This window comes from Mastigoproctus giganteus, chromosome 2, assembly GCF_048544385.1.
Source record: "Mastigoproctus giganteus isolate SK-2022 chromosome 2, ASM4854438v1, whole genome shotgun sequence".
Taxonomy (NCBI): domain Eukaryota; kingdom Metazoa; phylum Arthropoda; class Arachnida; order Uropygi; family Thelyphonidae; genus Mastigoproctus; species Mastigoproctus giganteus.
Window position 1 is genome coordinate 6,930,551 of NC_143576.1, and position 24,071 is coordinate 6,954,621.

The 24,071-nt window shown below is 39.9% G+C and overlaps 1 protein-coding gene across 1 annotated transcript in view; it reads right to left on the reverse strand.

Moving 5' to 3' along the window:
• LOC150089138 (SREBP regulating gene protein) overlaps window positions 1-24,071 on the reverse strand; it is a 117,796-nt gene that overhangs the window by 28,031 nt on the left and 65,694 nt on the right. The window contains exon 5 of the mRNA XM_090389438.1: window positions 9,543-9,656. Within this exon, the coding sequence (XP_090245564.1) occupies window positions 9,543-9,656 (114 nt within the window). The remainder of the gene's footprint in view (window positions 1-9,542; window positions 9,657-24,071) is intronic.

The following is a 24,071-nucleotide window of genomic DNA, read 5'->3' on the forward strand; positions in this document are numbered from 1 at the left end:
GAACTTCATATCTGCCTGCACAATTACCCCCAGGTCCTTTTCATTCTCTACCACTGTCAGCGTAGTACCACAGAGTTGATACGTTGATCTGGGGTTACTGTTTCCCATATGTAGTACTTTACATTTGTCAATGTTAAACTTCATTTGCCATCTCTCAGCCCATCTGCTCAACCTTTCCAGATCCTGTTGCAGCAGCATAGTATCAGTAGTGTCCTTAACAACCCTGCCAACCTTTGTATCGTCTGCAAACTTGGACATTAAGCCTGATACACCATCATCAATATCATTTATAAATACAGAAAACAACAATGGACCCAACACTGAACCCTGAGGAACTCCACTAATAACATTAGTCCACGTTGAGCAGTGTCCATTGATTACCACTCTCTGTCTTCTGCCACTCAACCATCCCTTTATCCATAGCAGCAATTTGCCTCGAATGCCACACTTCTCCAATTTGTGCAGCAGTCTTCCATGCGCAACAGTATCAAAAGCCTTTCTAAGATCCAAATATATAATATCAAAGTTATTCCCTGCATCCAGTTCTTTTGTGACTACATCATAGTATCCAATCAAATTGGTCAGACAAGACCTGCCCTTAACAAACCCATGCTGTGTCTGAGCTATAACTGAATTCTAGTCCAGATGATCCTGCAGTGCTTCTTTAACCAGTGCCTCCATTAATTTTCCTGGAACCGAAGTTAAACTAACAGGTCTATAATTACTTGTGTCAGCCTTTGATCCTCCTTTGTGAATTGGCGTTACATTTGCACATCTCCAGTCCATGGGTACCTCCCCTGAGTCCAATGAAGCTCTCATAATTATGGCTAGGGGTTTGCTTACTTCCTTTGCTGCCTCCTTTAATATAACTGGATAGATCCCATCCACCCCGGGTGCCTTTTTTATGTTTATCCTCAACAATTTCTCCTCCACTTTCCTCTCAGTTATTAGAAAATCATCTAGCTCACTGCCAATGTTTACTTCACCTATGACATTCCCCTTCCTGAATAACTCCTCATGTGTGAATGTAGATGCAAAATACTCGTTTAGATTGTTAGCCACCTGAGCTGGATCCTCAACTGTTGAACCATCAACAGCCAGTGGACCAATCTGATTCATCCCTTTCCTTCTTGAGTTTAAATAGGTAAAGAACTCTTTTCTGTTTTTCTTTGCATCCTTTGCCAAGGATTTCTCATAATCTGCCTTTGCCTGCCTAATCTCCTTTGTGACTTGGTTACAGACCAACTTATATCTATCATAGGCTTCCACGTCACCCATTAATTTGTATGTATCCCATGCATTTTTCTTCTCTGCCATATGTCTCATTAGTTCATCTGACAACCATTTAGGCCTGAACCTTGAACAATATTTCTTGGTTGGTATGTAAAGCCTGGTAGCTTCCAAGATTAGTTCCTTGAATGCTTCCCATTTTGAATTTGCTGTTGGTAACATCATCAGTTGGTCCCACTGTATAGAATTTAAATACTGTCTCAGACCATCATAGTCGCCTTTACGAAAGCAAAAACTCTTCCCTTTACCTCTGATGGTAGTTACCTCCTTGAGTAAATCCCACTTCAGCACACTGTGATCACTGCCATCCAGTGGTTCATTTATCTGCAGATTCCTAATGCATGAAGAATCACTACTGATAATCAGATCAAGAGTATTACTCCCTCTAGTTGCCTCCCGAACATACTGGTGTAGAAAACAATCATCCAATAAATCCACAAAAGCCTTGCTAGTGTGTGAGTGACCAACCCACAAATTCCAGTCAATATCTGGGAAATTAAAATCCCCCATTATAAGACTCTCTGATTTACTGGCCCATTCTATTTCCCTGTACAGTATCTTATTATACTCATCAGAGTCATTAGGCCTATAGCACACTCCTACTCTCAATTTTGATTTACCTATGCTTATGTCACACCAAACTGACTCAACACTGCACTGTCCAGCGATGTCAACTGGCTTCACTTCCTTGGATTTTATGTGTTTTTTAACTAATAGCATAACCCCTCCTCCCTTCCTATCCTGTCTATCCTTTCTGTAGACGTTGTACTCCCTAAATTCCAGTTCTGCATTCCTTATATCTGTGTGACACCACGTCTCTGATATCCCAACAATATCTGCCTTTGATGTTTTGAGTAATACCTCAAATTCATCAAATTTATTTACTAAACTCCTAGCATTAGTGTACACGCAAGTATACATGCACCTGTTTCTATTCTTAGCTACCCTAACACAACCCATGTGTTTACTTGTACCGCAATGACTTCCAGCAGTCTCTGAAATATCCTGCATCTTGTTTTTCAGGCTTCTGCTCATTCCAATAGAAGCAGTGCAAGAATCTCTTTCACCTCTGCCAGTGGCTACTGTTAATCCATTAGTCTTTGTCTCCCCCCAAGCTAGCAGTTTTCCGACCCACCTAACACTGCCTCGATAAGCATCAGCAAATATTCTTGCACCCTTTCTATTTAAGTGTATCCCATCCCTGTAGAAGCAATCTCTTCTGTTAACAAGTAAAGGCTTTTGATACTGTTGCACATGGAAGACTGCTACACAAATTGGAGCAGTGTGACATTGGAGGCAAATTGCTGCTATGGATAAAGGGGTGGTTGAGGGGGAGAAGACAGAGAGTGGTAATCAATGGACACTGCTCATCGTGGACTAATGTTATTAGTGGAGTCCCTCAGGGCTCAGTGTTGGGTCCATTATTGTTTTCTGTATTTATAAATGATACTGATGATGGTATATCAAGCTTAATGTCCAAGTTTGCAGACGATACAAAGGTTGGCAGGGTTGTCAAGGACACTACTGACACTATGCTTGATTTGATTTTGATTTGATTTGGTTTTTTATGGCGCATTGGCAGCTAAGGCCATAATGCGCCAAGTCAAATTTTAAAATGCTATTAAATATTTTGGTAGCCGAGACTACCACGTCAAACATTTGTGTTAAAAAGGTATAATAGTAAAAGCATAAAACTTAGAGCTTTGTATAAAAATTAACAAATTGTAAAAAATTAAAGACGTCAGACGTATTGTGTCTGTCACCTATAATCTGACTGAGTGTAAATGGCTCAGTCAAATTATTAAAAGCGGTAAAATACAAGCGTCGGGCTTCTATAAAAACACGACATTCTATTAAAATATGACGAACGGTTAAAATAACATTACACATCTCGCACATAGGTGGGTCATCCGCCCTCAGCAAGTAGGAATGAGTTAGATGACTATGACCTATGCGGAGCCGAGCAAGAACAACTTCCTCTCTTCGGACCCTGCGTAGACTGGACTGCCATTGCGAAATTACAGGCTTGATTTGATGTAATTTATTTGTGGTCTGTCCGTGCCAAGAATCTTGCCATTGGGAAAGCAGTTTAGAATGTATTATTTGCCTGTAGTCTGTATAGGGGACTGACAGGCAATGATTATCCAGGGAAATGGCTGATTTGGCAGCAGCAGCATCAGCCGATTCATTCCCCGGATCCCAATGTGGCTTGGGATCCAGCAAAAGCGAATATCGAATTCTAATGTCTTGAGAGAAAAAAGAATCTGCTGGATCCTGGACAGGATCGGATGAGGGTTAAAACCCACCGATACCAGAGCCTGTAACACGCTCGATGAATCGCAGTAAATCATATACCAATGGTAGTCGCAATTTTTAATGTGATCTAGGGCTGTTTGTATTGCATGCAACTCTGCAGTATAAATGCTAGTTTCTTGTGTGATTTTATAGGATATTGTTTTGTGAGGAAACACAACAGCAGATCCCACATGACATTCTAACTTTGAGCCATCTGTATAGATTGGCAGAAAGTCAGAATACTGCTGTCGATGTACTGCAAAGAGTTGCTGGTAGACAGATGGCGGTGTAGTAGCCTTCTCCCAGATCTTAAGGGAGAAGTCGCAAGTTGGAAAATGAGCATGCCAGGGTGGAAAGAATTGCCTTGGTGACTGGGCAACATTGTCTACCGTCAAGTTCAGCTCATTCAGCAGCCCTTGAATGCGAATACCAAATGGTTTGTTGGCAGTCCGACGGGTGTTGTAGAGATTTTCCCAACGCGGCTGAAAAACGGATGGCCACGTGGGATGATCGGGCAGGGATTTTAATTTGAATGCATACTGTAAGGACAACTGCTTACGTCGAAGAGACAGAGATGGTTCATTTGCTTCGACGTAAAGGCTTTGGACAGGAGATGTGCGAAATGCTCCAGTGGCTGTCCGGATGGCTTGATGGTGGATTGGATCTAACCACCGAAGGGCACTATCTCTAGCAGAACCATAGACCTGAGACCCATAGTCAAGTTTCGGACGGACAAGTGCCCGGTAGAGACGAAGAAGGGTAGCACGATCTGCGCCCCATGAGGTTGACGAAAGGGCACGAAGGATGTTAAGCCCTTTGACACATCTTGTCCTCAGCTGACGAATATGTTGTAAGAATGTCAGCTTTTTGTCGAAAATAAGTCCAAGGAATTTGAATTCTGCTACAACTGGGATGTTATTTTGCCCTAGCCTTAATTCTGGGTCAGGATGAAGATTACGTTTGCGACAAAAGTGTACGCAAACAGTCTTCTGTGATGAAAATCTGAACCCATTAGCCAAAGACCAAGCTGTAAGATGGTCAATGGTTTTCTGCAGTTGCCTTTCAATGACCCTCATATTGCATGAATGACAAAATATAGCAAAGTCATCAACATAGAGGGCATTGTTTACAGTGGGTGGAAGTTGTTCTGCGATAGAGTTTATTTTGATTGCGAAAAGCGTGACACTTAGAACGGATCCTTGTGGGACTCCCTCTTCCTGAGAGAAAACTCGAGAGAGGGTGGATCCTAAACGGATTTGAAACTGGCGATTCGAAAGAAAGTTTTTAATAAAAAGAGGAAGATTACCTCTAAGAGCAAAGTTATAGAGGTCTTTTAAAATCCCAAATCGCCAGGCTGTGTCGTACGCTTTTTCAATATCAAAGAAAACTGCTACCAAATGCTCGGATTTAATAAAAGCATCACGAATGGACGTTTCCAATCGGATTAAATGATCCAGAGTGGATCTATTTCTTCGGAAGCCGCACTGTGTCCTGGAAAGCAGACCATTTGTTTCTAAATACCATACCAGGCGAGAATTTACCATTCTTTCCAGGATCTTGCACAAACAGCTTGTCAGAGCAATAGGACGGTAGTTACTTGGACTTCTAGGATCCTTTCCTGGTTTTGGGAAGGGAAGAACGATTGCCTTCCGCCAGGAATCTGGAAATTGTTTATTAAGAAAAATTCTGTTAAACAGAATTAACAGGTGATCCTTACATTGTGGTGTGAGGTGTTTTACCATTTCATAGTGGATGTCATCGGGCCCCACAGCACTTGCGTGCGTGAGAAAGAGTGCAGCATTTAATTCCTCCTGTGAAAAGGGCTTGTTATAAGATTCAAGCCCTTTTGAATAGAAGTTCAGGGGGTTTTTCTCATTTTTCTCTTTCAGGGCCAAAAACTCTGCGGGAAAAGATGTTATTGCAGATATTTTTGCAAATGTTTCCCCTAGAGTATTTGCTACTGCAGTTCGATCTGCAATTGGACATCCGTTATGCTCGAGGATCACAGAAGGGCATGGTGGATATTTTCCCTTCATTTTCCGGATCTTATCCCAGACTACTTTTGAGCTAGCAGCCTGAGTTATGGAAGATGTAAAACGAATCCAAGATTTCCTTTGGCTCTGACGTCGTACATAACGTGCTTTTGCACGTGCACGTTTGAATGATATTAAATTTTCAGTGGTGGGATATCGGCGGAATATCCCCCACGCTTTGTTTTGTGCTTTTTTTGCTGCTGTGCATTCGGAATTCCACCAAGGTTTCGGAAATAGTGGGAACCGGCTAGATGATTTTGGGATTGCAATTGCAGCTGCTTGGACAATTGTTTCTGTGACGTACATGACTGCATCATTGATTGGCACCTGACTGACTGTAGCGATGTCAAGATTTGCCAGATGTTGAAAGGCATTCCAGTCAGCCTGATCAAGCTTCCACCGCGGTAAACTAAATGGAAGACACGGTCTACCGCTAGTTAATGTGATTATCACGGGGAAGTGATCGCTTCCATATGGGTTCTCCTCTACCTCCCAAGCAAGTGAAGGAAGGAGAGAAGGGGTGCAGATAGAAAGATCAATGGCAGAGAAAGTACGGGTAGGCATGTGGAAGAAGGTGTTTCTTCCCACATTTAGGAGGGAGAGATCATTGTCAGTGAGCATATGCTCTATGACTCGTCCCCTTCCATTGATGTCAGCACTACCCCACAGAGTGTTATGTCCATTGAAATCCCCAAGAATTAAACAAGGGGAAGGCAATTGCATGATAAGATCATCAAGGTCTTTCTGGGGGATATCAATCCCAGGTGGCAAATAAACAGAGCAAACAGTTAATAAGAACCCCACTGTAAGGCGAATTGCTACAGCTTCAATGCTAGTTGTAAGCTGCAAAGGCTGAAATGGGATCTGGTTGCCGACGAGGATTGCGACTCCTCCGTGGGCAGGACCATCCACAATTCTATCCTTACGAATGATGGTAATGTTATGCATGGTGGGGTCATCATTTGCCTTTAAATAAGTCTCCTGTATGCAAAAGCAAACTGGTTTGTGCTTTTGCAGGAGTGCCTTGATGTCGTCAGTATTTTGCCGGAATCCACGACAATTCCACTGTAGGAATTTAGCCATTATTTCGACTTGGTGGGTCCATCAGGCGGCTTCCGAGGTGCTGAGGGCTTCATTTTGTCAGTCTTGGATTTATCTTTCCTGGGGAAGTATGGACGCTGTCCTGTGTCCATTTCTTCCTCCGCGAAGAGTTCCAAAACTGACTCATCATGTACCTCCTTCTGCTCGACATCCATGTTTTCCTGGGTACTAGGTGTTACTTCCCCTTTCTTATTCTTTTCTTTTGCTTTTGTTACTTGTGGAGCATTAGGAGGTACTGATATAGGAGTGGCAGCTGATTGGTCCTTCTGTGTAGGTTTTTGGGAGCTTAAAAGATAACGTGCAATGGGAGTAAATGATTCTTTTGGGGGGACGGACATGTCCGTCTGAGTCCCAATCGAACACCTCCCTGCTACTTTCTGGGCGTAGGTAGGTTTTTTGATGTTAAGAGGTTTCACTGCTTTTCTTGCCTCCTGGTACGATATGTTTAGCTCTGCCTTCAGCCGTTCGATTTCTTTTTCTTCTTTCCACCTCTGGCATGCCCTTGAATAGGCCGGATGTTCTCCCTCACAGTTAATGCAGGTGGGTTTGGTGGCTGAACATGCTGTTGTTTCGTGGTCCTTTGCACCGCACCGGGCGCATGCAAGGACTCCACGGCAGGCCATTTGAGAATGTCCATACTTCTGACATTTAAAACACCGTAAAGGGTTCGGAATGTATGGACGTACTGGACAGTTGATGTATCCAGCTTTGATCTCATCAGGAGGTTTGGGAGAGTTAAAAGTCAGGATAACACTCCTGGTTTTAACAATTTTCCCATCCCTTCGCGCAGTGATTCTCTTGACGGCAGTAACTCCCTGTGGTTTTAGTTCGGAGCAGATTTCCTACTCGGTGACGTCGAGAAGGTCCCACTCCGAAATGACACCTCTCGATGAATTTAGTGTTCTGTGTGGTGTCACTGTTACGGGTATACCTCCGATTGATGTTACTCGGAGTAGATGTTCAGACTGCCCGTCATTTTTTGTTTCAATCAAGAGGTCCCCAGAACGGAGCCTCTTAACTGACTTGGGTGTACCTGCTAACCCATCCAACCCTTTTTGTATAAAAAAGGGCGACATTTTACCAATCGGTGTTTCATTGGTGGAATGCATTATTAAGAACCTTGGGACAGGCCCTGATGGTAGTTCGGTTCGCTGCCTCTTTGTAGCAATAATGCTATCTGCCTCTCCGTCGTTATTTTCAGATAGGGACCGGGTTGGGGCCCCTGAAGGAATACGTTTATCAGGATTCATGAGGTTATTTAAATTGTTCAGTGCCCGGGCTCCCCACCCACCACGGAGCCCAAAGGGTCGCCCACTACCCGGCATGCAATAAATGCGCTCGGGAGTGGGACGCCAGGGCTACCCAGACACTATACCCGCACCGCCGCCAGCCTGAATCCTGTCCCTGGGACCATGAGGGTAGGGGCGTGGCATTGACACGGTTGACCCTCGCAGGCGAGCCTACTAGCCGATTGGTCCTAGCCGGGCCTTCCAGGACCACCCGTCTTGTCGAAGCAGGGGCCAAAGTGGTGTATTGAAGCTGGGCCCCTCAACCACCAGGATCCCCCTTTCCGAATTTCCACGGGTCGCAGCGCACGGCAAACACGCCGGATTCCATTGATGTAAGCCCGGAACCTAGGCTGTGGGCGTTGGATCCCAGTGATGCTAGTCTGGAAGTCCAGCAGCATCACTGGGAGGTCCCCTCACCACGTACAGGTGCCCACGTCGAGGGGCTGACACTATGCTGCTGCAACAGGATCTGGTTAGGATCTGGAGAGGTGGCAAATGAAGTTTAACATTGACAAATGTAAAGTACTACACATGGGAAACAGCAACCCCAGAGCAACGTATCAACTCTGTGGTACTACACTGACAGTGGTAGAGAATGAAAGGGACTTGGGGGTGGTTGTGCAGGCAGATATGAAGTTCTCTGAGCAGTGCAGACAGGCTGCAAGAGTAGCTCATGGAGTATTGTCAATGATATACAGGAATTTTTCCAGCAGGGATAAGGAGGTGATTATTCCCTTGTATAAGACAATGGTCAGGCCACACCTAGAGTACTGTATACAGGTCTGGAGGCCTCATTTCAAGAAGGATGTAGAGCTGCTGGAATGAGTACAGAGAAGGGCAACAAGATTAGTGAATGGAACAAAGGGGTGCTCTTACGAAGAAAGGCTTAAGTTTTGCAAATTACAGTGTCTGGAGACTAGGCACCAGCGAGGTGATCTGATAGAGGTGTATAAAGCCTTGAATGGTTTGAGCATGCTCAATGCTGATGGGATTCTTCCACTAGCTCAGAATAATCACCTGAGAGGGCATAAATTCAAATTGAGGAAAGACAGATGTAGGATAGATGTGCGGAAATTTGCCTTTAGCCAGCAGGTGGTTGGTTGGTGGAACAGACTTCCATCCCTTGTAGTGGAGGTTGATGGCCTAAATAAGTTTAAGGCTCAGCTGGACAGGTATTTTGAACGAACAGAGGGGTGAAGTGGAAGTGGGGTTTTTTTTTTTTTTTTTTTTTTTTTTTGGCTGATGCTGCATAAGCTTGCTTTCTTGCATCAAATGCCTCTACTAATGCTAATGCTAATGCTAATACTGACAGACTGATAGAACTATTTGCAACTGCGACTTGGATTTAATTTTAGCTATGAATAACAAACTTTTACTTTTAAACCATTATTTACAAATTTTCTGAATTCTGAGGATGTCAAAACGATGTTTTTCAACATTCCAAAATGCTGAAAATTTATGGCACACTGGACTCAGACGGAGGAAAAAGTGTTAATAATGGGTATGTTTAATTCTCGGTTCAAACTAAACTTACTTGTGATGATGTTCGACACTTTGTCAAGCAAAGTTCAAAGTGATCTGTTATTGAAGCAAATAACACATTAAAGGTTTCTGAGGCTTTTCCAAGGATTTTCTGCAACAGTGCCTTCTAAAGAGAAAAAGAAAACACTTAAGGAAAACTTTTTTTCCTGTGCTTCACTGTTTATGCATTTGTTAAGATGAGGATTTTTCATCAATCTAATTACTGTAATTTTATTATAAATAAATTTATATATACACTGGTGTTCAAAGAAAGTGCATCACCCCTTAAAATTGTAATTGTCATCCAAATAACATAAGTATATGGCAATATTTCTTACAGACTGCATCAGATAAGACTGACATAATATTGCATCAGCTGTTACTTTCAGCTATATATATGTATGCACGCTCTGCAAGAGTTGCAGCCATTCCTTGTTTGTGTCAGGATGGCGAGTTACATGCAGTTGATGCCACGAAGAAAGAGTGCTATTGTTGCTTTACGTGAGGAAGAATGTTCTTCCCATCATATTGCTTATAGAGCATCTTGTAATCAGTTGACAGTGAGTAGATTTGTTTCCAAACTCAAGAATACTGGTTCTGCTGATAGGGAAAAAGGAACCAGATGCAAATGAGTCTCTATGGCAAAACAGGACTGTGTTTTGAAGCGCTTATGCGTTAAAAACCATAAAGCTTTTTCGTCTGAGCTGAAAAGAGAGTGGGAAGAACATACAGGAGTGGTAGCAAGTGTAGTAAAAGTCAGAAGACACCTCTTCAAAAATGGACTTGTAGCCCATCGTCCTAAGAAGAAGCCCCCTCCTCACACAAAAAATAAAAAAGGCCAATGGATACCTGGCTATATTGGAAGGCAAACTGCTGCCAACAATTAGAAACCATTTCAACCTTTCAACCTGCCAAGTAACTGCATATTTCAGGACGACTCTGCTCCTTTTCATTGGGCGAAAAGTGTAAGTAGGCACTTCTGTAGTTACTTTAGCTTCATTTCTGCATTAGAGGTTTGACGGTAATGTGGTTACATTTATTATAGGTGAAAAAATGGTCCATTACAACTCTTAGCTGGCCAGGAAACAGCCTGGACCTAAATCCTATAGAGAACTTCTGGCATCATGTGGAATCTGCAGTTGCCAGAAAGAAACCAAAGACCCTTCGTGAACTTCAGGAAGACATAATTCATGTTTGGAACCAAGAACTATCAGTTGATTATCTTCAGAAATTGATGCTATCAATGACACCAACAGTTCAACTAAATATTAGTTTGCACCTGGTGAACTTTTCATTTTGTTTTCCATTTAAAATGATAAACTGAAGCAAATTGAGGGCTTCTGATAACATTTCAGCCACAATTGATGTGTTTACCAAAACTGTTGTATAAAGGTTGCAAATGCTCATTTTGGAATATTTTGAGAGTACTTGTCAAATACACCTAATTCTGTTTTTACACGATAGATACGTTCCTGAAAAATACGTGTAAAAAAAAATCGTGTAAAAAAAGACATTGTATTTATGGAAGGAAAGACGATTGGTTCCGGATCTAAAAAATCAGTAAAAATAATTAAAAAAAAAACACATAAAAATATTCGTTTTAAGCTTATTATTTTATTTCAACAAAATACACATGTAATAATATGTAATGAAAATGTTTTAAAGTAAATTTGTATGCATATTAAATGAAAAAAATTCTTCATGAACAAAAAAAATCTGTTTTACACATAACAAGATTTTATTTATTTTCACTTTCTGATAATAAACGGCGCATACATTTGCGTACGACTGGAATATCACTAGAAATGTTGTGGACATGGTCTTCTTCTTCTATTATGAAATTCTTTCTGTGATCTCTTGAGCAAAATCAGCACGAGTCTCCTCTGGTGCTGATGTTTCACCGGTTTTTACGAACGAATTCAGTTATTAATCGTTGTGTTCGTGTTTTGGTTAGGCCGTTATATAATTCTCTGTAAGAGGCTGTCAACAACTTCAGTTCACGTTGAAACTTCCCAGCGCGTTCTTCATTAGGGTCATGTTTGACAAAATGATTACCTAATTTTCTGGCCAGTTCCAGACCTTCTTTTATTAAATCTGCATTTAGAACAGGTTCATTTTCTTCATTATCACTACGTTCTGTGGGATAAGGGGTCCCAAGGACAACCTCTAATATTTCATCTTCGCTTAGGGCTTTGTCGGCTAACAATTCATCAATATCTTCAAACGATAGATCATCGAATCCTTCTCCACCAATTTTGTGTGCCATTGTAATGATGTTGGGAAATTTGGTCGTATTAGGGATGATGGGATCTTTGCTTTTTACACATTATGGCCAAACTGCTTTCCAACACGCATTTAAAGTTGCTGGTTTTAATTCAGTTAACGCTAATCCAACTTGATTGATACAATCCATAATTGAGAATTTCTTCCACACATTAATGACTGTTAGTGTTTCATCATTCAGTTTGTCCAAAACGTGTTGGAATGTTTGTTTTACGTAGTATGTTTTAATTGTCGCAATTATACCTTGGTCTAGCGGTTGTATCAAAGATGTAGTATTAGGTGGCAGAAATAAAATTTGTACGTTTGGGTGTTCCAAGACAGGATGGCCGGGTGCATTGTCAAGAAATCAGAAGAACTTTAAATTTGAGACCTTTCAAATTCATATAACATCTGACTTCTGGGGCGAAACATTTGTTGAACCATTCTGTAAAGAGAGCAGTGGTCACCCAGGCTTTCTTGTTTGACATCCAGTGAACAGGCAGTTTATTGATATCTACACCTTTCATTGAACGTGGGTTTAGGGCTCGATTTACCAGCAGTGGTTTCAACATACGATCTCCTGAAGCGTTGGAGGAAAATAACAAGGTCACACGATCCTTAGCTACCTTAAAACCACCAGCAGTTTTTTGCGATTTGGCTACATACGTTCTGTTCGGCATTCGTTTCCAGAAGAAACCAGTTTCATCTGCATTCCACACTTGGTCAGGAGTGTATCCTCCATCTTCAATAATTTTTGCAAGTTCCTGCGGGAATACTTTAGTGGCCGATTCATCTGCAGATGCAGTTTCACCTTTAATTTTTATATTAGGAAGAGCATTCCTTTTAAGAAACCCTATCATCCAACCTGTACTCGCAGAAAATTCATACTTTCTGTTTAACTGAGATGAAGTGCTTGGCTCCTTTTCTTTAATCTGTCTGTAAATTCTTAGTGTTGTTTGCTTGATGGCATTTCCATCTACTGGTACTCTTTTTTGTGACTGATCTTCTATCCATATTACCAGAGCCTTTTCCATTTTTTCCTTGACAATATCTCTTGTATATGATGATGAATTAACACTTACTTTTGTTCCAGAACATACCGACTTCCTAATTGCAGCTTCATTTTTCTTAATAGTTCTTACGGTAGCTTAATGTACACCAAAATGCTTTCTTACAGACGTAGGCCATGTCCAGTTGCAAGACGATCTAAAATTTGAATTTTAAGTTCCAAAGAAATCGCTTTCCTTTTCATTTTGGTAATAGGCGAATTATTCGACATTATATAAGGGCTACCGAAAAATATCTCAGTTATAATTAATAAAAAAAGTATGAAAAATTTGTAAAGTTACAATTTATTGACTATCGGCAAAATTAATAAATTTATATGTGCACAAATTTCACTAAAGATTCTTTCACTTTGAAATAGAACTTACTACTAAATGTCTTTCGAAGATACAATGCACGAATACCGTAGATGTGCACCAAAATTCAATAAAAACGTTGATGATTCATAGATACCTAGACGTACACATTGGTAAACAAAAGCCCCCATTTCAAAACGCACACACTAGCTAATCTATCACACTAATAAATAGCTGATAATCACACTAATCTATTGGTGCGTGTAATATAGAAATGATACTAATATGCCACAAATAAAAAAAAAATTCTTAGAATTTAGGCAAAAAAAATTCATAGAAATCGTGTTAAATCAAAATGACTCGCGTAAAAAGAGAATGAAATATTTATTTTGAATTCGTGTTAAATCAAATTCGTGTAAAAAAAGTTCGTGCAAAAACAGAATTAGGTGTATTACTTAGCTTTGCCTTAACTTTTAATAAATATCTTTTGTTTATATTTCTATTTGTGATGCTAGTCATTAATACAGGCTTTAATGTAACATACCATCCCAAAAAAGGGTTAGAAATGTGAAATTCCTAGGTAATGCACTTTCTTTGAACACCAGTGTATATTCAAACATAACAACAGAGAATCATTAATTACAGTGAACATAATTAACTATATATACATACAACTGATAAATGCAAAACAAATGAAATTAAAGATACTCAAATATTAAAGTCATAAAAATCTTCTTATGGCAAGTAGAACCAATGATCCACAATTTTAGAATAACTAAAATCACTAAAATACATAATACTGTAAACCATAAGTCCCCTTTTCCTCTAAATGGGAGTGGGGGGGAGAATTATTAAATGAAATTGATATTTTTTGAAACAAAACAAAATTTTTTAAAAATTCATTGCAAGAAATAGTAGTAGTAATAGTAATAGAGGCATGTGATGCAAGAAAGTAAGCATATGAGCTAATGCAGCATCAGCCAAAAAAAAAAAAAAAATTCACACAACCATTCCCTCTAAAACAGGCCTGGTCAACCTGCAGGCCATACATGGCCCACCGCATTATTTTTTTGCGGCCCGACAGATGACTTTTATGCCACTAACTACATCAGTGGGAAATCATTCACTAGCAGCAATAGGCACGATAAATAACGAGAAATATAATACTAGACTACCTGTACTTTTCAAATCCCCACCACTCATTCACTTCTTCAAACCGGAAACTCTGCTGATGGAAGTAACTGATTTACAGTGCAACGATGAATTAAAACACATTCACACCACAACATCAAAAATCAACTTTTACAACACACATGTGACAGCGGTAAAGTATCCCAAATCAAGATTTTTTGCACAAAAAATTGTAAGCACCTTCAGATCTACATACATTTGTGAAGCTTTCTTTTCAAAAATGAAATTTATTAAAAGTAAATCTCGAGCTTCGATAACAAATCAATAATGATGTGCAACTACCAATACTGATATTGAAGATTTTAAAAAAATTTGAGTGATCGCAAATAAAAGCAAATATGTCATTGATGTAGATATAAAATAAAAATGAATGAATAAAATAAATTTTTATGGCATTTGATTTTTTATTTTTAAAAGATTGATAATTTTTTTATGTGCAGCCCGCAGAAAATTTGTACTCCATGCCTACTCTAAAAATTTGTCCAGTTCCTCCTTGAATTTATTTAAGCTATCAACTTCCACAACGACAGATGGAAGTTTGTTCCAGCAATTAACCACCAGCTCACTAAAGGCAAATTTCCGCACATCTATTCTAGACCTGTCTTTCCTCAATTTGAATTTATGCCCCCTCAGGTTCGTAATCTGAGCAAGTGGAAGAATCCCATCACAATTTAGTATGCTCAACCCATTTGAGGCCTTATACACCCCCAATCAGATCACCTCACAGGTGTCTATGTATTAATTATATTATGTATTACACAATACATAATATAATTAGGACAGAATTAAACAAATTATTAAAGGGCATGGTCAGGTGATGTGTGAAGTGTTTTTGTTTATTTTAATTCTTTTTTCTTTTTTTTTGGTTGATGATATATAAGCTTGCTTCCTTGCATCATTTGCCAATACTAATACTCTTTTACAGCTATTGTGATTATGAAAGAAATCTATAACTGAATGGATGTGAGACTAAACTACCACATATAGGGAGTAAGCAATTACAAATTGAACACACTTCAATAAAACACTTACACAGTATGATGATATTTCCAGAAGTACTGTTTCCTGTCTTCAGGCCTGTTAGAAAGACTCCTGAATTGATGTGGAATGAAATCAAACCAGGGCCACAGTGGCAGGTTTTGGCCCCGTGGCTCTCAACAATCTTGGTCCCATCTGAATCACAGATTTGTGTCAATGACTAATAGTCAATGACCCAAATTTGTTGTTAACCCCAGTGGAAATTGCCACTTGCTGCCTGGGCCCATCCACCCTTGTGTGGAAATCAGTAGTTCTAGAGAAGGGTGGATGGTCCTGGGCAGCCATTCTCAGCCATACAATGACATAGTCTGTGAATTCCTGGGATATTTTACTGAAGATGAGATTGTTAAAGTGTGGTTCAAGGTATCAGAATAAGAAAGATATATGAACAATGCTACCATGCCAAATGCACCCCATGAACATTTGGCATAGTAGCCTTGCCCACTTATGGCAAGATCCAATCGCCCTTACATTTTGAGGGTACAGCTCTAAAATGGTTTTTGCAAGCTTGGTGCCAGATAGCGCACCAGACAAAACTTACTATCAACTCTCCAGGAGGAATCCGAATCACCAAGTGCAGCATTTCCCAAACTGGGGCCCACAAACCAGTTCTGGGGGGGGGGGGGGTCCGTGAAGCAGACCCTCTGGAACTGGTCAAACTATTCATTCTATGTATAGCAAATTGATGATAAATAAAGTTATTATTATATATTTATGTAAAAAGAAGAATAAAGTTGAGTTGTTTTAAATATAAAACTTTGAATTTGCTTTTCAGAAAACCTGGTGTTCATACATATACACACACAGAGAAACATATGCATATACAAATATATGCATATGCATATATGCATATTTGTATATACAGGGTGATTCACTACCAGTGCGACAAACTTGCAGGAAGTGTAGGGGGCACAAAGACGAATCAGAATCACATAGCATTGAAGGGTCCGAAATGCCTTCGTCATGCGGTAGAGGACGTTGAACGGGAGGTCACATGAACAGTGATCCCGCTGGAAGTCAGCATTTGCAAACCGGTTCCTGAGGCAGTAGGATGGACAAGTATTCAAACGTTGAACTGGGCGACATGCACCTCGCGTATGGAGCTGCGGACTGTCACGGGCGCGCCGCTCTGCACTTGTACCAGGAACATTTCCCGCATAGGCATGCTCCTCATCATACGATTTTCGCACGTGTGCACAGAAGGTTACGTGAGACTGGTTGTTTCACGAGAGGTACCCTGAATCGAGAGCAAACAACGAGGACGCCACACAGTGAGGAGAATGTCCTACGTCTTGCAGAAGGCAATCCGAGTACGAGTACTCGGGCGATAGGCCAACGATTGGGTATTTCCCAATCCACTGTATGGAGGATACTGTCAACAAACCAAATGAGTTCATACCATCTGCAACGCGTCCAATCATTGGAGCCTGCGGATTATCCACTCTGGAGGACTTTTGCTACTTGGTTTCTTCAACAGAAACAGTTCGCAAATGCTGACTTCCAGCAGGATCGCTGTTCACACGACCTCCCGTTCAACGTCCTCTACCACATGACGAAGGCATTTCGGAACCTGCAATGCTATCTGATTCCGATTCGTCTTTGTGGCCCCTACACCTCCTGCAAGTTTGTCGCACTGGTAGTGAATCACCCTGTATATAGGGGTTTGCAAACTTTTTTTTTATTTTTGAAAGGGTCCGTAGATCTCAGTAGTATGGGAACCACTGACCTAGTGTATAAACTTGCTGCTCTTACACTGCCAGCTAATGAATGAGGTCCAAGTAGCATATATGCTGAGCATATTCTTGCTGTGTTTACATCATATCCAAAAAATTTACTTCATACAACATGTATCCCCCTCTACTTTTATTTTATCTACCCAATGCATCATGAATAGCCAAACTAAAAGTACAAACTTAGCTGCAAAAAGATCTAAACTTCTCAGGAACAAAACAGGAACAAATGTCATTTTTCAGAAGTAACAAACTCTGTTAGTTTCTTTTGACGTAACGATGAAAATCGGCTAGATGATGCTATGTTTCACCACCGCTTCATAAACATGTAGTCTGCCGGTGTAGCGCTGGGATGTTGTTCTAAGTAGCGTAAAGCGCGGTCAAGGGCCGCTGTCGCGTCTATGTGCGACACAAGTTGTTCCGCAGAAACACCGAACTCGTCATCATTCTGCTTGGAGTCTTCTTGGATGACAGCTGCCACGATGTCCTCATCCAACAGGTTTTCATGACCTATTCCATCCGCTGCAATCCACTCGTTAACGTCAGATTTTATTGCTTCCTTGCACCCGGGAATTTCCTGTACGAGCTGAATCAATTGTTCTATGTCATTGTTTTCGTCAGAGCTATCGACAAAGCTGAGAGAGGGCCATAATTTCTTCCATGACCTTTGTATGGACTGCTCGGTTACACCCTCCCACGACTCAGCAACCCAATATACAACATCTTTTAAGTTCACTTATTTCATTTTCTCATGTAAAGAAAGTGAATTGGTGTTATCTTCTATCAAGGACCTAAGATATTTCTTTCTGTATGCAAGCTTGATAGACTGTAACATCCCCTGGTCCATGGGCTGTAATAACGGTGTTACATTAGGTGGTAAAAAAGCTGCCTTTATATCCCCTGATGTCAACTCGGAAACGTCTGGGTGGGACGGCGCATTGTCTATGAGGAGAATGGCACGAGGTGGCAAATCATTTTCATTGCTGAAACGTTTCACTGCTGGGACAAATTGATTATGAAACCACTCAATGAAAAGCTGTCTGTTCATCCAAGCTTTTTTTTTGACTTTTATAATGAACTGGAAGATTGTTAATGTTCATATTTTTAAAAGCTCTCGGCTTCGCTGATTTACCAATCATCATCAAAGGTAGCTTGTGATTTCCTGAAGCATTACTACAAGCTATCAACGTCACTCGCTCCTTATTCATTTTAAAACTTGGGGCACGCATTTCTTGTTGAGATGCTAGACTTTTTATGGGCAAAGCCTTAAAATTTAAACTTGTCTCATCAGCGTTATATATCTGCTGAGGTGAATAATGTGATACCAAATCAGTGAACTCACCCAAATATTTCTCTGCTGCAGCATGATCAGCTGATAATTGCTCCCCGGTGATCGTTAGCTGGCGAATCCCATGGTGCTTCTTCCAGCGATCAAACCAACCGGTACTCGCACTAAATGATTCATCACCTTTCATTAGTTTGTTGAGATGAATGGCCTTTTCTCTAACAAGAGGTTCACTTAGGGGTGTTCCCCTTCCTCTTTCCTGAGTGAACCACGTGAATAACGCTTCATCAAGCATGTCAAAAGTTGAGGGCCTTACTGTTTGTTGATTTTCAACTGATTTTTCTGAAGTAGAGGTACAAAACTGCTCGATCTTTGCGCGGTTTTTTCCCAGTCAGTTACTGTGGCCTTGCCCACTCCAAACTCTATTGCTAATTTCGTTGCACTTTCCCCCTTGTCCAGCCTTTTCAAAACTTCCAGCTTATCTTTCAACGTACACGTTGTGTGTTTCCGTTTCGTGGCCATTGTGGCAGCAGACTGAACTAAACTAAACTATAAAAGGTAATGTAGAGCGAAGATATAAACATTCACGTTTAATGCACAATGTCGCGTGCAATTAGTCATAGCGTGGAGGGGGGTTTGCTTCCGGTGTGTTATGCTCGCGTACAAACGCTAGTAGGCTTACTATACATTCATTCCTTAATAAACCAGACCTGTTTTACTGCTTGCTTCTGCATTATTGCAGTTATTCGGCTAATCCGAAATTCTGCTAATCTGAACAGGGCTCGGTCCCAATTAGTTCGGACTAGCGGGAGTCTAGTGTATATGTTGACTAGAAAAGCCCTCCCTATCAAGGGCAATAAATATGCTTTTCTTTTTTGGAATTAACTGAATGTGTGCCATAATGCTGCTGCATATTTTTGTTTTGTTATTTGGTTTTTAGGAGCATTAGCAACTAAGGCCATATTGTTCCGGGATATGCGGTGGTCATTCCATGACCTTTCCGCATCCTCCGTATTTGGTGGTGACGGGCTCGAACCGTGGTCTAATCAAGAAGCGTGTGCTACTCACTGCTGCTCCTTCCCACCAGGCTATGGAGGCGCCTGCTGCATATGAAGTGAAGACAAATAGCAGCAGGTGGATTCTTTTATAAACAAAATGGTGCAATAATATCTTAATATTACACAATGATGATGCAGTACACACTAGTTTTATAGGATGGCATAATTTTACCTATAGAGGGAGTTATTAAGGAAATATTAAACTTTAAGAGGGTGATGCAATTTATGTGGCCACTACTGTAGGTCTGTACAAGCTTGCTGTCTTGCTTCATTTGCCACTATTAATACTAATACTATTACACCTCTTAATATGATGTTTTAGTTGTATCTGAAAAAACGTCTCTAATTTTTTGATAGCCTATGCTTCCCCATATATAATAAGCAACTAGAAGTTCATTATCTAGATCTCAAAACAGTCTACATTCAGTTGCTAATCATTAATTGCTTATAACCAAAATGCAGAGTTAATATAATAGCAATATGAATGCGTATGAGTAAACAGATTTTTAATCAAACCTCTGATATATATTAAAATAATTAAAATTAAAATAAATTAAACAAATGCCAGTAGCGGGGCAAACCAGTAGAGCGAAAAGTAAAAATAAACCCATGCATAATAAAACAGAAAAGTGGTAGGGGGGAATCGAGATAAAGTGTACTGAAGAAGGAACACTCATAAAATAATTTAGAAAAGGCCAAATTATACAGTACCAAATAACAGAAAGTTTAGAATACGCCAATTGGTTGAAATTTAGCAGCACCAAAAGATAGATAGTGCCAGATCCAAATTATGTGAAATATTACTAAAAATGGAGACGAAAACAAACATTTGACCAACAAAATGAAAATAAATAAACATAATAGACTGACCATTATGGTCAGTCTATTCTGTTTATTTTGTGTTTATAAACAAATTTTTTGTATTTTTTTATTTATTTTCATTTTGTTGAACAAGTGTTGTAGTTAGTTATGTCTTTGTTTTAGTAATTTTTCATATAATTTGGACCTGGTGCTATCTTCTTGGGTGCCGCTAAATCTCAACTAATACACATATTCTAAAATTTCTGTTATTTGGTACTGTATAATTTTGCCTTTTTTAAAATTATTTTAGGAGCATTCCTTCTGAAATACCCTTAGCTTAATTCCTCAGTCCCGCCCCCTTTTTTTTTTTTATTATGTATGGGTTTATTTTTACTTTTTGCTCTATTGATTTGCCATGGTACTGGCATTTGTTTCAGTTATTTTTATTTATTATAAGCAGCGTGTGATGGGCAATGCATTGCAGCCACTAATGTTTGCTCCACTAATTTTCTTTCTATTCTACTTTTTCTGTTTCTCTATATTCTTGTATGTTAAGTTTTCAATTTACATATATATGTATATATATATATTAAAAATATATATATATATAAATATAAGAAAAGGGTGAACAGAAAGTGGACATGAAAGAGCCCAAATGGATTAACAACTAATGAAATCGAGTTCATCCTCACTAACAGAAGATATATCATGAATAACATTACCGTCCTGAACAAGGTAAATGTTGGAAGTGATCACAGAATGGTAAGATGCACACATGATATAGATGTAAGAAAAGAAAAGTAAAAAATGACTCAAGTGAATAATACAAAGGTCTTTGAGATAACAGAAGAGGAGAAAAAACAGTATGTACTGGAACTTAAGAACAAGTTTGAGCTTCTGCAGAGTGTCAGGACCACAGTATCAACGAGGAATACTACAACTTTCTGAAACTGATAAAGCCCAAGAACCTATAGGTAAAAACAAATCCAAAGAAGAAAAAATTAGTCGAGAAATATTTGTCGTGAACCAAAGACAACAAATGAAGAGCAAGATGAACACTGACAAGGATAAAATCGAGTATACTGAGTTACGCAAAGCCATTACAAAGAGACTCAGAGAGGACATAAGATTTAACACAAGAAAAGTAGAACAAGCATTATGATAATGCTAAGCTAAGCTATACGTACGATCTAGCATTATGATACTGAAACTGAAGAATAGCAATCGTGTATTTATAAATAGCAGAGAAGGCATAATTCAAATAGCAGAAGGCTACTATAGATAATTATACAAGGAGCGAGGGAATGATGTCAGCAGTGGGGAAGAAGGACCACAAATTATTAACATATACGGCATACCCGATATCCATCCTGATGAGGGAAAACATGCACTGAAGAAAATGAAGAATCGGAAAGGATGAAGAGGAGGTAACTACAGTAACTTCATACCCAGAGGAGGATGAAGTTACTGTAGAGTTGTTAAAATTGGGAGGAAGAGACATGATGCAGAAATTAGCAAGACTCTTCACAAAATGCATTAGAAAAGGTGTGAAGCCTAAGGAGTGGAATAATGTAATCATAGTTTTGCTGCATAAGAAAGGAGATAAATCAGAAATTGGAAATTATAGACCAATTAGTTTGTTATCCCACATCTACAATACGTTCACAAGGGTCATTACTAACAGATTAGAAAGAATACTTGATGAGAATCAACCGAAAGAACAAGCTGGCTTTAGGACAGGATTCTCAACTATGGATCACCTACACGTAATATCACAGCTAATGGAGAAAGCAAATGAATATAAAACACCATTATGCCTGGCATTCGTGGATTATGAAAAGGCATTTGACTGACTCCATACAGCATAAGGCAATGTTTCAGGAACTAGAATGACAAGGCATAGATACTCCATATATTATGATTTTGAAGAAAATATATGAGAACGCTATTTCCTTTCTTAGACTAGACAAAGACAGTAGCAAATTTAAAATTGGGAAAGGAGTTCGACAAGAAGACAATATCTCAGAAGTTGTTTACTACCTCCCTAGAGGAAGCTTTCAGAAGGTTAGACTAGTTGCAGAAAGGAGTCAATGTGGATGGTGAGTACCTAAACCATTTACAGATGACATTGTGATTGTAACCCGTGATCCCAAAAAATTAGAGGAAAATCTTAATCAGTTATGCAGCATTAGTAAGGATTTCGGACTAAAGATAAATATGGCTAAAACAAAAGCAATGATGAACAAGTATGCCAAAGAAAGGGATAATCATTGAAGGAGCAGTAATTGAAAAGGTGGCAAGTCATTAGCTGTAATAATGATAAATGGCTGGAAGTCAAGAGAAGAATAAATTTTGGGTAGATTGCATTCAGGAAACATAGTCGCATACTGAGGAGCAATATCCCAATTTGTCTGAAATGTAAAATAATGAACCAATGTATACTCCCCACCATGACTTATGGAAGTGAAACTTGAGCACTCACCAAAAGAATGGAAGAGAAGCTGAGAAATACACAGCAAATAATGGAACGAACTATATTACGAATCAGACTGTTAGATAAGAAGAGAAACACATGGATTAGGCTTGTTTGTTATTTGGTTTTTAGGAGCATTAGCAACTAAGGCCATATTGTTCTAGGGATATGCAGTGGTCATTCCCTGACCTTTCCGAATCCTCCGTATTTGGTGGTCACGGGCTCGAACCCCAGTCTAATCAAGAAGCATATGCTACGCACTGCTGCTCCTGCCCACCTGGCTACGTAAGCGCCTCGTGGATTAGGCAGCAAACTCAAATAAAGGACATTCTTATCAAATCTAAAGAAATAAAATGGTTTTAGGCAGGACACATAGACAGATGGACTAAGAAAATAACAGAATGGTACCCATGAGGAGCTGGAAGAAAATCTGGAAGACAACGACGGAGATGGACAGATGAATTTCACGTGTTCGTGGGTAGTAAATGGATGGCCATTGCACAAAACAGAAGGAACTGGAAAGTTGCTGGAGAGGCCTTCATCCTGTAGTGGATTGAAAATGGCTGATGATGATTTAAAATAAAAATATATATATATATACACACACATACACTGTGCTTGCACTTTATTAGGCACACCCCTGCTATGTACACAAATGGTTTGTCCCACAACGTTTGCTAGTCACATGACCACAGTTATGGATATAAATGCAGCAGAACAACCTTTCTAGTATCAGTTAAGTGCACAAACCATAGCACGAATGGGGAAAAGGAGTGATCTAACGGACTTCAAATGTGGCATGATAGTAGGTGCAAGGCATGCTGGACAAAGCATCTCTCAAACGGAAGTTCTCCTGAACTTTTCATGCACCACAGTTTCAAGGGTGTATCGAGAATTGTGCAACGAACAGAAAACATCCTCTCAACGTCACTCCTGTGGAAGAAAATTGTTTGTTGATGAGAGGTCAGAGGAAGATGGCTAGAATTGTACAAATAAACAGACAGGCCACAATGTCGCACATCACATCAGAATACAACCTTGGTGCACAGAACAAAATATCACAATGGACCACTAGTCACACTTTGTTGCAAATGGGCTACAACAGCCGAGAGCCACATCACATACCTTTGTCAATGAAGAACAAGAAAGCATGCCTCCTGTGGGCACAGCAACACCAACACTGGACTATCGAGGATTGGAAAACAGTTGCTTGGTCTGACGAGTCAAAGTTACTGGTGCATCATGTTGATGGAAGGCTCAGAATTTGGCAAAAACAACATGAATCCATGGACCCATCATGTCTGATGACTACTATGCAAGGTGGTGGAGGGAGTGTTATGGTG